This window comes from Malus domestica, chromosome 05, assembly GCF_042453785.1.
Source record: "Malus domestica chromosome 05, GDT2T_hap1".
NCBI classification, from domain to species: Eukaryota; Viridiplantae; Streptophyta; class Magnoliopsida; order Rosales; family Rosaceae; genus Malus; species Malus domestica.
The window spans coordinates 2,936,607-2,952,509 of record NC_091665.1 but is presented as its reverse complement, the minus strand read 5'-3'; the positions used below and the strand labels follow the sequence as shown (position 1 = coordinate 2,952,509).

The 15,903-nt window shown below is 37.0% G+C and overlaps 2 protein-coding genes across 2 annotated transcripts; one reads left to right on the top strand and one right to left on the bottom strand.

Moving 5' to 3' along the window:
* The first annotated feature begins 329 nt into the window (after positions 1-329).
* On the top strand, positions 330-2,863 carry LOC103409572 (alcohol dehydrogenase). Its single transcript, XM_008348389.4, has 9 exons — positions 330-599; positions 698-834; positions 1,078-1,124; positions 1,251-1,576; positions 1,681-1,763; positions 1,851-1,926; positions 2,066-2,223; positions 2,333-2,494; positions 2,592-2,863. Exons 1-9 carry the CDS (start codon positions 563-565, stop codon positions 2,706-2,708), a joined length of 1,143 nt encoding a protein of 380 aa, XP_008346611.1. The 5' UTR covers positions 330-562; the 3' UTR covers positions 2,709-2,863.
* A 93-nt stretch (positions 2,864-2,956) lies between these two features.
* LOC103409574 (putative transcription elongation factor SPT5 homolog 1) lies at positions 2,957-12,626 on the bottom strand. The gene is made up of 22 exons (XM_029101841.2): positions 12,112-12,626; positions 10,302-10,540; positions 10,074-10,217; positions 9,784-9,942; positions 9,632-9,715; positions 9,339-9,409; positions 8,891-9,248; positions 8,618-8,773; positions 8,412-8,509; positions 8,279-8,327; positions 8,017-8,169; positions 7,784-7,927; positions 7,592-7,685; positions 7,297-7,455; positions 7,172-7,220; positions 6,984-7,078; positions 6,747-6,825; positions 5,323-5,377; positions 5,116-5,233; positions 4,853-4,996; positions 3,722-3,819; positions 2,957-3,278 (listed from the first exon to the last, which is right to left on the bottom strand). The coding sequence occupies exons 1-22, from the start codon at positions 12,464-12,466 to the stop codon at positions 3,033-3,035; spliced, it is 3,147 nt and encodes a 1,048-aa protein (XP_028957674.1). The 5' UTR covers positions 12,467-12,626; the 3' UTR covers positions 2,957-3,032.
* Positions 12,627-15,903: the final 3,277 nt, after the last annotated feature.

Here is a 15,903-nt window from a genome sequence, read left to right as displayed (position 1 = left end):
TTTTCTTGTTAAATTCGTTTTAAAGAAAAATCACAGATCAAACTGTTATTTCAAACTATATATTAACATTGCCAGTTTGCCAGCCTTTGTTTTTTTTCGTTTCTATACTTCAACTTTTGAAGTATTTTCTTCTTAACATTAGTAGTTGTCGTGAAGCTACAGTAATTGTATATTTAACAACAAAACAATGAATCTAATTGGGGAGTATAGTCTTAAGTCTTACACTTTTTTTTTCTTCGAAAGAGAGTACTAGTCTTACCCGCCAGCAGTACCTAGTATCAATACGCAGCCTGTAAAACCAGGGACTACCTTCCTAACAAATGAAATCAATGGTTTTGGTTTTGCCTGTAGCATATCACATATCATATATAGTTGACCATCAACAAATTATCTATTAATTAATTCAGCCTCCACTTTCCCCAGCATATGGCAATGGCAGGCATGTATAAATATCCACACAAGGTCGCTTTATCTCCAACCACAAACAAATTTGAAACTGTTTTTACAAAAAGCTTTAAGAGTTTCAATTTCATCAAGTTTATTGCTGCATTGCTAAGCAAGAATGTCTAATACTGCTGGTCAGGTCATACGCTGCAGAGGTAAATTTCCTTTTTGTTTCTGATATTATTTATTGAGTAAAGGGTTTCTTAATTAATTTTTGGTTCATTTATTCTGTTATTATTTCTGGTTTCTGTAGCTGCTGTAGCTTGGGAAGCAGGGAAGCCGCTGGTGATTGAAGAAGTCGAGGTGGCACCACCACAAGCAAATGAAGTCCGTTTGAAGATCCTTTTCACCTCTTTGTGCCACACTGATGTCTACTTTTGGGAAGCCAAGGTATGACATTGTTTTGAGAAATTCGTCGGAATGACCAGTTTTTGAGTTTCAATTATTGGATTGATCAAAATCAAATATTGACGCGATCAAATATTGACGATGTAACGAAACTGATCATTTCAGTAATTTAGATTTGAAAAATGATCCATTGATTTTCTTTTTACTCAGCAGCATATTTCATTTTATTGATTCAGATTCACATATTTACAACACCAAATTTAAAATGTGTCTTCTATATTGCAGGGACAAAACCCTTTATTTCCTAGAATTTATGGTCATGAGGCAGGAGGGTATGTACATTCTTATCGTCTTGTTACTGAATTAGTAAAACATAGGCAATTATAATTTATATATGTACAGTTATCATGAATTATGTTCATGTGGTTGATCGATAAATGTTGTGACCAATGTTTCAGGATTGTGGAGAGTGTTGGTGAGGGCGTGACGGATCTGAAAGCCGGTGATCATGTCCTGCCGGTGTTCACAGGGGAATGCAAGGACTGCGCTCACTGCAAATCAGAAGAGAGCAACATGTGCGACCTCCTCAGGATAAACACTGACAGGGGAGTGATGCTCAATGATGGCAAATCAAGATTTTCAATCAAAGGCAAGCCTATCTATCACTTTGTTGGGACTTCCACCTTCAGTGAGTACACTGTTGTTCATGTTGGCTGCCTTGCCAAGATCAACCCCTCGGCTCCTCTAGACAAAGTCTGTGTCCTCAGTTGTGGAATATCCACAGGTAAATTTTTGTATTACTGTAGAGCCAGATTGTTCGACACATACACTTGTGTAATTGACATTATTTTCTTATTCAATTTTTTTTTTTTAACGTGTGTTGCTTAGGTCTCGGAGCTACTCTAAATGTTGCAAAACCGAAAAAGGGATCAACCGTGGCTGTTTTCGGATTAGGAGCTGTAGGCCTTGCAGTGAGTCTCTCAGTCACTTACACTTGCTTGCTCACTTGTTTATGTATGATGAAAAATGTGTGTCTAAGTTGATCCTTCTGTTTTTAGGCTGCCGAAGGAGCCAGGATGTCTGGCGCTTCAAGAATTATCGGCGTCGATTTGAATTCGAGCAGATTTGAAGAAGGTAACATGCATAATTTCTTTAATCTCTCCAAAAGGAAAACAATGCATTGGAAATGTGTCTTTATGCTCATTTTTTCATATTTTGTGTTGATGACAAATATTCGCGAGACCTCTCTGAATTTTAACTTGGTTGTTTGCAGCGAAAAAGTTTGGCGTGACGGAATTTGTGAACCCAAAAGAGCACAAAAAACCCGTTCAAGAGGTGATAGCCGAGCTGACGAATGGAGGAGTGGACAGAAGCATTGAATGCACAGGAAATGTTGAAGCCATGATATCTGCGTTTGAGTGCGTCCATGATGTAATACAATTGCCTCTTATCTGCCTCCATTTTCTGAATCCCTCTTTCAAATTTTGATGCGTGATCTTGTTACTAACAAGGTAAACGCATAATTAAACTGCTATTTCAGGGTTGGGGTGTGGCAGTTCTTGTGGGAGTACCACACAAAGAAGCCGTCTTCAAGACGCATCCGGTGAACTTTCTGAACGAGAGGACTCTCAAGGGCACCTTCTTCGGGAACTACAAGCCTCGAACGGACATTCCCTCTGTCGTGGAGAAGTACATGAACAAGGTAAAAGCTAATTTTGATGATTCATGCTCTATTTCGATATTTGTTTTCCAAATTTTAATTGAACAGTGAGACTGAATAATTAAATTAATGGTTGCAGGAACTGGAGCTAGAAAAATTCATCACCCACAGAGTCCCATTCTCAGAAATAAACAAGGCGTTTGAGTACATGCTTAAAGGGGAAGGTCTTCGTTGCATAATCAACATGGAGGAATGAAACTAAAACGTCATCTTTTGCTGTTTTGCTTTGTTAAATTCTAAATTTTCAACTTCGTCTTTCGGGTTTCTTTGTTTTCTCAAGCTTGATCTGCTTGTAATGTACATGTGAATACTTTGTTTTCATACCGTATGCATAATGTCTAGCTTCTGTAATCTGAGTTTACTATCTACACCCACCACAAATAGAATCAACCATCATAAACATAACAGACGATCAGAGAGAGAGAGAGAGCGCACTCAAGAACCTTTGCTTCCCAAAACGAAAAATATTACAAAACTCAATGATAATTTACATGTTGAAATTTTATTCCTTCGCTCCAAATTACGATTGAGCAAGTTTCGACAAAATAGCCAAGTCTAATATCTTAACATCAAGAGTGTCATCTACCTTCACAATTCCGTCTGTGCCATCAACACCAATCAGCTTACCGGTCGCTCCTCGTAGTGACCCGCCCATGATCTTTATCTTATCACTTTTCTTCGGTACCACTGCCTCCATTTCATTAGGAAGTGCCACTATAGTTTCCCCATTGCCACCCGACCCAATAGCTACCCTACACGAGCCATCCTGAACCACAAAACATTGTACTCAGTATCTCCTATAATTACACAGGTACTTGAACAGTATTTCTATTAGTAACTATTCCGATGATAAACATCGGAACAAGATCATCCTAGCATCAGAAACATCAACTACAATATGATAGATATAGCAGCACATTGCCCCAGCACCATCATTCATAATTTCCATAGTTCCTTTATCCTCCAACAAAACCCGGGCAGTTGATAGATAACATATGAAGGGACATCCGAAACAACAAACCAAAACAGTTTCATAGACTACTCTTTATATCTCAACAAGATTTAGAAGTGAACGTAAAACCACTTAGATAATAGTTTGTAGAAATCACCAAAACCCGTAATGTACATTTCCTTTGCACGTCCAAATATCATTATACTTGGTAAACATCATAAAAATTCAAACATTTGGAGCATAGTTTAATGACATACCGGAAGCACTTCTCTCACAACTCCAGTAGTTTCCTCTCCAGAATTGCGGACATTGACCAATATGTCTGGGAGGAACCACGGTCCTTCACTGTCCCCACCTGCTAGAAGATGTAAGATTAGAACTCAAAAGAGGGGTATAGAACTCTAGCAAAGCCAAGAACTTACATATAAACGTGTGTGATAAATACATTCACAAACATGGGAGTCTTTCATTTCCGTACCCCAAGATTGGACATACGAATTACATTTCCAAACAACCCATTTCACAAACCAAGCGAGGACATAGGAATTTTTTTTTTCTTCCCACATTTGTACAAGCTCAAAATAAATAGGCCACTTCCTCATTCTGACTGACACTTTTAGGCACTAAAAAAATCACAGGCCATCAAAATTTAGGGAATGTTTGATAACATTTTGTTTTTAGCTTTTCTTTCTCTAAAGATTTTATTTCTTTTTTACTTTTGCTCCTCCATTGTACTAAATCACCATGATAATAATATTCCTTCTACAGATTTGGGTGGTTTCGTTTAAGCACATAAGTTTTCTTCTTTCGATCCTTAAATCCAACTTTACACCCTTACAATCAAAATACAAATATGAAAAAAGACAAACTTATCCACCCCTCCTCTCATCCTCACCCTAGCCACCAACAATCTTGTCCAATGAAGCAAGCGCTAGGCATTGGCCTCTGTAACAAACACTTTCACAGCACCATGGCTGAATGGCCAAGCCCAGTCATTTGTCCTTGGTGACATTTTTTATCTTTTATTTTGATTGTGAACTAAGACAAAAAAGACAGTTGACCAAAGAGTCATTTGAGCAAACAAATGAGGGCCAAGCAACTATTTCTTAGTTTAAAACTTTAAATAGAATCTTCCAAAAGATTATCCGATGAAAATTTCCAACTCCTAGGTCAGCCTCCCTAAAGAGCTCTAGGATGCCAAACCCTCCAGCACCAACGACAATTCCTGATGTCGTTATTTGTTTAAGGAGACATACCACTACCACCTAGGCTTAGACTTAAGCCAGGCCCTTAAAAGTGGGTGGATTAGCAACCAGTTCACAAGAGGGGAAATAAGAGTTTAATTCAGCATTGTGATCGAATTAAAATAGAAAAACTGAGACGCGAACCTATAACAGGAGACAACATATCCAGACCACCAGTGCCTGGTGTCATTGGCTGCCCTCCAGGAGTTCCAGGAAGATAGGATGCCGAATTTGGTGTCATAGGCTGGCCACCTGGAGTCGATGGCAAGTAAGGGCTAGGAGCATTTGCTGCAAGAGGGACATAAAATAAACTATTAAATAATAAAAATAAGAGAAACTAAAGGGATATAAAAATGAAAAACTTGTCTTAACAAAATTTGTTTCAAAGAAACAAAAACTAAACGTACCATAACCAGAACTACTGTCCCTCGGTGTGCCAGCTTCACTGTAATTTCCACCAGGAGTGTTAGCCCAACCAGAACCGGGAGTTGGTGCTTCATACGCTCGCGAAGGAGGACTTCCTGGCTGAAATCCAACAAATTCCAGCTACTTAAGCAGAAAAGGAATAAACCCCTACCTACCCAAACTGAGAACACATATGCATTCATACTGACCTGATACTGTGGGCTAGCACCCCAAGAAGCAGGGTTTCCTTCCTCCCAGTTATCCCTGATTTTCTCACCATCAAATATCAAAGAAACATCAGCAGCAATGAAAGCACACTTGGCCACAAGGCACTTGCTTGACTAAATAAAAAAAAAAATCTTGAGTAGTTGAAGATATAACGATTATTCAATGAGAAGTGGTTGGTTAGAAACATATCCATCTTAGAGCCCTAGTCCAAATCTGATTCTTATGAGCACTAGATAATAGAGTTTAATTAATGAAATCCAGTGGGTGAGCAATCAACATGATTAAGGTTTCTCTGTTTCTCCCTTGAGGGTTAAATTTGAGTGCATGCTGTTTCTTTATTCTCCTCTGTTTTCCTACTTACTAGTGTTGTCTATTTGCAACCCCAAATGAGGCCCTTTTCTTACCCTATTTTTTTGAGGCATCTCTTCCTGTTTAAACCACTATAAACCCCCATTTACTTTCAGAAAACATTAGCTCTCAAGTTTATCCAGGACAGCCATAAAATCTTATTGCTACTGGTTCCGAAACTCAAGCAACCTGTTTAAGCCCAAAATCCTACTCCCACTTTCATACAGAAGTATATTTTTTTTCCAGTCAAGACCTATTATGATACCAATATATAAGATAACTGAAACAATGTATGCATGCTAAAAACCTTATCCTGATACAAAAATGTGCATTATATTGCATAATGATAATGCATCTGTAACACAGATACGACATTTTGAAAATGTACATCATGCTTGCATCAAGATAATGTACATGTGTAACAGATTACCATGACATGAAAAAGGTTAAAATAGAACCGATGAATTTGTTTGGTTAAAGTCCCTGCAATTTCATCAGTTTTAGCTGCACCCTAGTTTGTCTTTATATTGAAGTCTACATAGAACTTAGATGATTAATAAAAATGTTCATGAAAATTTTCTAATGAAAATATCAGACTGAAACAAAATCCGATACACTAGGGCTTGGTTTGGATTCTCAAATGTCACTTAATTATCCCACACCAGCATTCTCCTCTAAGAGCACAATCTAGAACTTCTTCCACTTTTTAAAGGTCCAACTTTTCCTATCTACATTTTTCAAACCTTTGCTACAGATCTAATTTGTTTTTCCTTTTCAATGAGATACCTAAGTTGTTCTCTTGCATTCATAATACAATAATGAAACATGTCACTACAAATATTGGTGATGATACAATGATTATCTGAAATGATCATACTCGCGTATACAACAAAATAAAATAAAAAACAGTACATTCTCAATACAAGTGAGGATTTCCATTTCACTGATATTAACTCTATCTTTATCTTTAACCCACTATAATGAACTATATTTGGCAGAATTTATTTCTTCAACTAAATTTCAAAATAAATAAAGAAAAAGTTATTCGGGCACAAACCTAGCTGGACTCATAGGTGCATACGGATTCCATGCTCGGTCACGCATAGGAGTCCTCATGCCATCATGTATAGGTGTTGCTGCAAGGAGTACATAAGATAAATAAATATATCAGTCCAATAATGTCACTGCCAAATAAGATATGGTCCCAAAAATGAAGTAAATACCAGACCTCCAACAAGAGATTCCATTTTAATTATAAAAAAGAATGTCAACCACAGGAATTAAGATAACAAACCTCCAGCATCCCTCATAGGAGTCATATATGGGTGGAGAGGAGTTCGAGAAGGATGCATAGGAGTCTCACTTCCCATACCATAGCGAGATGTATCACTGGAACACAGCTATATTAGAGTAGGAAAAAAGAAAAAAAAAAAACATAAGCTAAACACAGAGAAACAGAACTAAAGTGAAATGTATAATTACCGATATGGTGTGGTAACAGTCACATTATCAGAAATACAATTTCGATCAACTGCAAGCATAACAGAAGTGTTATGGCCCAGAAAGAACATAAATAACCAAGGAGACCAGAAATCCTACAGACTTGCCTGTAACAACCTTCATTTGAGACTCCAACTCAACCCGTACATTTGGTCCCTTAACCTCAACAACACGTCCACGATAGCCCTTATAGGCACCCTGGCGAATCTTTACTGTAGTCCCAACCAAGCCATCATGCCCTCGTCCACCTCTATTCCTTCCTCCATCTGGACCATGGAAGTCCAAAAATTTTCAATAAAATATAGCTCGAGATATATAGACAATGTCATAAGAAGGAGAAAGCGGGTTTGGGCATTATATGAAAAGTTAGAGAGCAGCGAGCACTAAACATCTGGAACATACAGTTAGATGGAGGGCCTCCTCTAGAAAACCTATTCGGGGACTGAGGAACACGAGGAGGAGTTCTGAGGTGATCATATCTTGAATTTGAGTTACCCTGTAGGTTAGACATTGGAGTGGAAAGTATCAAGAATCAGAACTAACTAAAAAGAATAAAGAGTTCTAATCTACAAAAAAATAGAACACAGGGTTTACATTTCTATCACCACTAGCACGTGAACCTCCCACAAGAGCACAATTATGAGACTTAACACAGATAAAGCCTGCATGCTCCAGGTGATGGCGATCAAAAATGAACAAGACTCCCCTGTATATGTGTTGCACAGGACCCTGTTTCCCCTATCATGCCAAAAGCAGTGATTATATAGACTGAGATTAACAAAATATAAAAATGAGGTAAACCAAACATGTAATATAGACCGTCTCACCTCGCAAGGGCCATCAATGACCCTCACAACATCCTTCACAGATACTTTGTGTTTATACTTAACTTCCACAGGAAAACTTTTCTCAATCTTGCATTTGACCTCTCTTAACTTGACAAGGGCAACCTCGGGTCTATCAGGAACTCCCTTAAGAACCTGGAAACAGGTAATAATAATGAAACACACAAAGAGAGAGCATGAGATAAATTATATATTGAGATTAAATACCTGAAATGTTTGTCAAAAATATACAAAGAGTGCATACCTGAAATGCTTCACTTTCTACACGTATGATTACACCAAAGCTATTGTTACTGCATCACAACAAAGGCAAATTCAAGTTAAAAATTAAGCATGATAAAGTACAGATGACTGGTCACCATGGAATAGCAACTCACTCTAGTAGCACGAGATCATGAAGCTCATACGCCCCAATTCTGGTAATACCAGATGTCACCTCAGAGCTCTCCACAACATCATCAGCAAACACACGGATCTTCAAACAAGAAAAATCATTTAAATTCCTCATTACTATTTTACAAGAAAACTATTACTGAAGTCCATGACTTTGCTCCTAGAAAAACCAGAGGAAAACAATACTCACATGTTCTTTCGTTACATCAGATAAGATAATGAGAACATGCTGCTCAACCTTAACAACCATACCAGTTGCACCTTCCTGAGTGCCAGATACAACTTTCACATGATTCCCAGGCTCAAAGTATTTGCAAAGCTCTTTTCCATTTATGGCAAGTGTTCTCTGGAAAATCAAATCCCCAGTAAGAACAAGTCGCCACAACACTAAATCAATAGATAAGTAGGAATATTGAAAACTAATGTAAATATCACATCAAAAAACACCACAAAAAGTACTTACTGGGAGTTCCTTCATTTCGGGTCTAATATGAACAGTCTCCTCCTCAACTTTCTCAACCCATCCTTTCAAATTTTTTAGATCTCCCTTGACAACAATAACTGCATCACCCTTCAGAAAGTGTCCCTTCTTTCTGTTTGAAAATAAAGTTGACAGACTGGCAATATCTCCATCACCATTCTCGCTGGGCTTCCGAAATTTTTCAAGTTCGTCAAAAGTTGGATGTATGTTCTGAGTACTAATTGATTTGATTGATACTGCTTTATACAGGAAACCATCTTTAAACATCATGCCATTAATTGTCTGATAATAATCACCAGTCATCCGATCTTGTTTACGCTCTCCAAGAATATGCAGTTCCCTGAAAAGAGTTTAAAAGGGACGGTGTAAGAAGTTAATCTAACAATACATTGACTGGAGATAACGTTGTAAGAAAATTTTACAGCATTACCTGGCTTCCTCAATATTTAGTAAACGTGGAGGAGGAACAAATGCTTTTGTTCTCACAACTTCTCTGCCATCCTGTGTCATAAACAAGTCATCTCAAATTACCCGGATCAATGAGATTGGATAATACATGCTTATGGAGAGGTGGAAATATCACAAACGAAGATAATTCCAAGAATCAATTTGATGGGAAAGTGTACCTCAATAAATAGATAAAACAGGAATGAAAATAAAAAAATTGCACATGTACACACAAAAGACTTGGACAGACTCAACAAAATATGCGATAAACTTTACCATTTTATTTGCAAGAGCTTGTAAATCAATCCTTGGAATTAGTTTAACTGTAACTCTCTGCCGCACATTGTCCACATCCGCAACCTATAGAAAATAAACTTAGCAGTTAGACAAAGAATCGCAGGAACTGTAAGAAAAAATACCATCCCTACCTGAGCAAGGTCTCCTTTATATGTACCAGTCTTCATTCTGACCCATGTATCCCTAGAGAGATCAATAGCCTTGCTTTCAACAGAAAGAACGTCAGTCATTTCTCTAATTGGAACAAGCATTATTTTCTGGCCAAATATATTGCGCAGACCTTTGCAAGCCTGAAACCAAAACAAATACAATAACCAAACAATAAGAACTTCTATATGGTACAAATGTCTAATTTAGCCTTCTGTGGAATTGTGGGTACATAAACCATCACAAATTTATGCATATACCAGCAAAAGCATACCTCCCTCACATGAGCTTCTTTATCCGCTTCAACGTATACATAGTTTTTAAGGTGGTCAAGAGCAATAACAGACCTGATCTGCAGTTCAGGTTTATCAATATACTTTTGCATTAAGCAAACAGCTACCTCCCGCTCACGGCCAATCTGATGAGCATAAGCACATATATAATCAGTGTTCCCTAAAAAATAGGAACCATGACCTTATCATGCTACTAGAAATAATCATACCGCACATTTCACCATCCACAACTTTGGGTCCCTAACAGAAGGTAAAAGTGCTTGCTGATCCACATCAGTGGTGTCTTCATCATACTCTGTATGACTTGACTTCGCATACCGCGCTTGAATACTTTTCGCAATCTCTTCAAAATCTTCTTGCTCATCTTCTTGTGGCATCAACGGACGATGACGCATCCTTCTACCATCCTCATCTTCAGGTACATCAGGTGCATTATCAGCAATAAAGTCTGCACAAAGACACTTCAACGATCATCACCCATACACAGGAATGGAATAAAAATCACCATGATTTCTTATTTACTTAACATCCCTATCGAACTAAAGTGGAAAATAATCATCATGCACACCTGAAGAGATAATTACAACTGTTCTATAAACCTTTGAAAAAGAAAAGAAAAAAACTACATAGAATCAATTGAAATCAACAACAACAACAACAAAGCCTTTTCCCACTAAGTGGGGTCGGCTTAAAACGGGGGTTGGGTTTTGAACCCGACGTGAATCGAATGGAAGACACGAATTCCATGGAAAATTACTTCAAACTGAAGAGAATAAGGGGGAAAAAGTTGAATTCAACAGCACTTTTTTATTTTATATTTGATTCTAACAGGAACATACATAGCATTATTAATTGTGACATATTATGAGACACTTGTCCCTCCATTACTCAAGTGAAAGCCATCACCCCATAACACCTATTTACCAACTTCCTAGCAAAAGGACAAGTTTGCTTTCTGATCGTTTCATGCCAAACAAACCCCCAACACAGAAAACTAAATAAATGCCAAAGTTTTTCATCAAAAATAAATAAATAAACGGCCAAAGTTCATCTGTAGACATACTCAAATGTCTAGACATTTTTGAAATGTAGCCCTATAACCTAATCTATCAAGAACATGAGTTTCTAAACAAATTTCAGGGCTACTGGTGTATACTTCAGCTCCCGGTGTAGAGGAAGGGAAATTGGACAAAGAGTTCACATGCCTCCTAAGAATTGAGTCCTTCCCATAGACCTCTTGCATTACAGTTCCTAATCTTTTATAATATTGATAGTGACTTTGCAAGGCAGTCATCTAGAGGATCAAATCCCAAACAATATGGCAACTAATTTTAAAAAGAAACACAATACACGACATAACTCATAAAAACTAGCAGATATTATTCAGTGAAAATCACTCTGCAATTACAGGGACCACAGAAAAATAACTCCAGCAAAGTAAGCATGAATGATGCCAAACTCATTTCTCCTTATAATGATACCATTTTGCACCTTTACTTCGATATCCGACGAACAAGGAGAATCATATGATTATTTATAAGGGCCAAAGACTTCAAATACACTCATATAACAATAAAAGCTTAACCAAAGGAAAACGAAGAAAACTATAACTACGGATGAAAACACATCCCAGCAAACCAATCTATCAATTGACGTGATTAAAACAAAAAATCACTTTCGTATGGAACAACAGTAGTTCAAATTTAAATGAGAACTATTATAAGGACAAAATGAAGACATTGTTCAGTCTTGAAACTTGGAAGAACCCAAAATTAAAGGATTCCCACAATACTAATACACTACAATTCCCAAATCAATTACAATTCATTACCAGCATTCACCGCCTAAAAACTCTACTACATTCATTAATCCCCAAATAGCTTAGAACCTAACTTCCAACCCAGTCCAAATTCAGAACCCTAAATCTCGATAAAAAGCAAAAAAATTTCTGTAAAATCCCAACAAAAAAATTTAATAACTAAACAAAACAAGAGTAGAAAAAGGAACAGTAAAGCGTACCGTCCTCGCCCTCCTCGTCTTCTTCTTCTTCATCGGTATCGACCTCGGCCTCGATGTCGAGAAACTGCGAGCCAGAGGGCCTCTTATTCTTCCGCTTACGACTCGCACCACCACCACCACCACCATAAGGCTCGTCATCCTCATAGTCCTCCTCTTCCTCCTCGTCATCGTCCTCCTCTGCTACATCGTCTATGAAATCCGATCTCCTCCGCTTCTGACCGGACCGCTGTCGTCCCCCTCCTCGTTCCTCCTCCTCTTCCTCCTCGTCATCCTCGTCTATAGCTTGGTCGGGCTCGTATTCTTCCTCTTCATCGGGGCCCATCTCGTCGTCATATTCGTCTCTGTGACGAGCCATGGCTGTGATTGATTGGGATCAAATTTGGGGGACTAGGGTTTTGGTAAGAAAGAGAGTGTAGGTTCTAATCGCGCAAATGCCAGAAACGTGTGTTGGTTTGGGTCCGAGCCGCTGGGAAGAGATCAGATTTTGGGTTTGTTTTTTAAATTAGTGGGCTGTTGCGGATCGTGTCGGCAAAAGGTCAGGTTGTTCAAGTACATTCTAACCATCTATAAAATATCGATTACATCGGAAATATTGGTAGTCTAAAATCATAAAAATTTTGATGGAAATATTGGGATATTATCGATATCGATAAAAATTGAATAAAAACCATAGAAATTGTAAGAAAAACATGAAAATTTTTATTAAACTTTGCAGGATGTTTATTTAGTCAATTATCTATTAGTTTATCACAAAAAAATTAGAAGGAAATTTATTGCATGATGGATTTAACTGATTTAAGTTGATTATATAGCTAGCTGGCAAACATTGTGAGTCTAAAAAATATGTAGTAATTAATGAAAAAAATTTAAACAAACCATAATCATTTATATATAGTGAATTAGTGTAATATTTTACACTTCATACATTGCATGGTAAGATGCACGAGTGACTTAGCACCACATAGAGTTCCTATCAAGGTCTAAAATATCGATGATATCGGAAATATCGGTAGTCCAAAAACACGGAAATTTCGATAGAAATATGGGGGTAATATCGATATTTTAAACCTTGATTCTAACATATTTCTTATGGGAATGGTCTTGTCTCACTTTGGCTCATAAAACTGTTATTTTGGTCTCAATTTACTTTATTTTCGTCTATTTTCGTCTATTTTGTCAAAGAAATGTTAAATAAAGGGTGATATAGACATTTAATTTTGACACTCTTTGCCTCCAACTTGCTTGTTAAAACAATCCCAATTCTATTTTTAGATAACTCTAATTCAAAGTTCAAATGCACATCTATCTCTCTTACTAATTGAAGCAGAGCTACAGTTGCAGCATTTGGATTCAATGAGTGACTTGAATTAGATTTTGAAACACAATAATTATTTGCATATGAAACACAACCTATTATTTGCTTTTGCCAACGACTGCATCTACAACTCCACATTAATATGCAAGAGCAACAATCGAGGCTTTGAATTATAGTTATCGAACATAGAATTGGAATCTTTTAGCAAGAAAATTAGAGATAAGTAGTTGAATCCATTTACCCATATAATTAATTCACTCATGGTATAATACTTAATCTATTTAATATCATACTCTTGGTTTATGATATAACAATTTTGTCATACACTCATATTATAAGACGTTTATTAGTAATATTAAGTGGTGGTGTAGCCGTCACACTCTAAGTTTCTCATTCTATTGAAGTAATTAAATCAAATAAAATTCACAAAATCCAAAACCACATCCAAAATCAAATAAGAAACTAATTAAATGAAAATTGAGTAATTTGGTTTTAAGTAGTTTCCAATTTCCGAAAAAAGAAAAAGAAAAACTTTCCAATTTGTTTTACTTTTCCCTCTATTGGTAGTCAAACGTAAATCCAAATTCAACTAAAAAACTAATTAAAAACAACTTACCCATTTTGTTGCTTGCTTATTTCTCTATAAACCTAGCTTAAGACTAATCATAGAACAGAAGCATACTTTGATACATGCTCCTCTCGCTCTTATTGTTTTTGTTCAAAAGTCATCAGACTCCTAATCCACATTTTGTCAACATTTCATCAAATATATCAAAGGAATATGTCACGTAAGTAGGTTTTTTTTTTTCACTTTAAAACATGTTTCAATGATTTGTTTTACTCAAATTTTGAAATTTGGGTCTTGATTGATCAATTATTTCATCATTCGTTTTAAAAATATAGCAGCATTTTTTATTTGTTTATATGACAGAGATGTATTATTCATTTTTATGATAAAGATGTATTATTCATTTTTATGATAAAGATGTATTATTCGTACTCTATTTTCTTTATTAGTTTTTTAAGTATTTTTTATTTGTTTGGAAAATTATGCCAATTGATTTTAGTGTAGAACCACAATTTTATTCATGGTATCATAGTGTGTTAGTTCATGTGTGAGCCTAACGGACACATATGCTTCATACATGAAAGGCATTGTGAGAATGTGAACAGTTGCTAACTTAGCAATAATGTGACGTTGATGTTAACTTCATTTCTGTAGTAGTTTTTTTCATGCTTAAATGTCAAAATAGTTCCTATGTTTATCCTATCAGGTCAATTTGGTTCCCGTGTTCTCAATTTGGCCAAAGTGATCTCGTGTGTACTTTCTGTTGATGCACAAAATCAGTGAGGACTTTTGTACAACAAAAAGTGTTAAGTTTGTGACATTCGCTAGATTGCTCCGGTCACTAGTGTGGATAAGTATGTAAATGGATAGGGACAGGGAAGCAAACACAAGATGTACGTGGTTCACTCAGATTGGCTACGTCCACGGAGTAGAGGAGTTCTCATTAATTGTGAAGGGTTTACACAAGTAAATAGGTTCAAGCTCTCATTTTGTGAGTACTAGTGAATGGTTTAGTACAAATGACATTAGGAAATATTGTTAGAGAATGATCTCTATTTATAGAAGAGAGTTTCTAGTTTCATTCTGACATTGACACGTGTCATGTTGTGATTGGCTTCTGATGTTGACACGTGTCGCGCTATGATTGGCTTCTGATGTCAACACGTGTCGCACTGTGATTAGCCTCCTGGTTGGAGGTAAACTCTTTTGGGTCCTTGATGGTATAACGTTGACTGGTACTCAGTAGTTTCGGGATTGGTCAAGAATTGTACAAACAATGCTCCTCTAAATTCCCGAGTGAGGGAAGCTCCTCGGTTAAGGACTTGCAAGATCCAAGCCATTGAGTAATCACGAAACTTCTAAGTACCGAAGTGTGGTATCATTTTCACTTGCCTTATCTATCTCATATATAGATGTGGCATCTTCTCTGGAAGTACTTTTCCTCCATCCAGGGGTGGTATATTTAACCAATGAAGATGCACAAGGTAATGTATCAATTTCACTTGAAACTTGCTTGTAATTTTAGGCTTGATCAAGTGCGATACAAACCCTATAATAGGAGTCCCCCAAGTCGTCGAGCTAGGAGATTTGCCGAATGAGGTAAAAGACAAGGTAAGCAATCAAACTTCCAAGCAAGGAACCGGAACTGGAGGTTCGACTTCGGCTTCCAGTTGATTGTTCTCATTCTCCTTGTGTCGTAAACAACAACAAGGATAAGGAGAAGCAAATGGAGAAGAGATGATATGAGATACTTTTGCTTTTGAAGAAGTAACTTTCCACAGGCTTATCCTTGAACTGGGCCCGAGGGTTTTCTGGTTTCCTCTAGAGTATAAGGCCGACTCAAGAATTTGAAGGTCAAAACAAGTCCATCAAATCTAGAGTACGTTCGACCCTGATGATATGGGGTACT

What these genes read in the sequence shown, in the direction of transcription:
- LOC103409574 (XM_029101841.2), bottom strand. Translation starts at nt 12,466, where the DNA reads ATGGCTCGTCACAGAGACGAATATGACGACGAGATGGGCCCCGATGAA. An exon ending in AAGAAGCTCATGTGAGGGAG is followed by an intron (nt 9,943 to 10,073) that starts GTATGCTTTTGC and finishes TTTTGGTTTCAG; the next exon opens with GCTTGCAAAGGTCTGCGCAA. An exon ending in GGACAGTAGTTCTGGTTATG is followed by an intron (nt 4,997 to 5,115) that starts GTACGTTTAGTT and finishes TCCCTCTTGCAG; the next exon opens with CAAATGCTCCTAGCCCTTAC.
- LOC103409572 (XM_008348389.4), top strand. Translation starts at nt 563, where the DNA reads ATGTCTAATACTGCTGGTCAGGTCATACGCTGCAGAG. An exon ending in CAGTTGTGGAATATCCACAG is followed by an intron (nt 1,577 to 1,680) that starts GTAAATTTTTGT and finishes TGTGTTGCTTAG; the next exon opens with GTCTCGGAGCTACTCTAAAT. An exon ending in TGGAGAAGTACATGAACAAG is followed by an intron (nt 2,495 to 2,591) that starts GTAAAAGCTAAT and finishes TAATGGTTGCAG; the next exon opens with GAACTGGAGCTAGAAAAATT.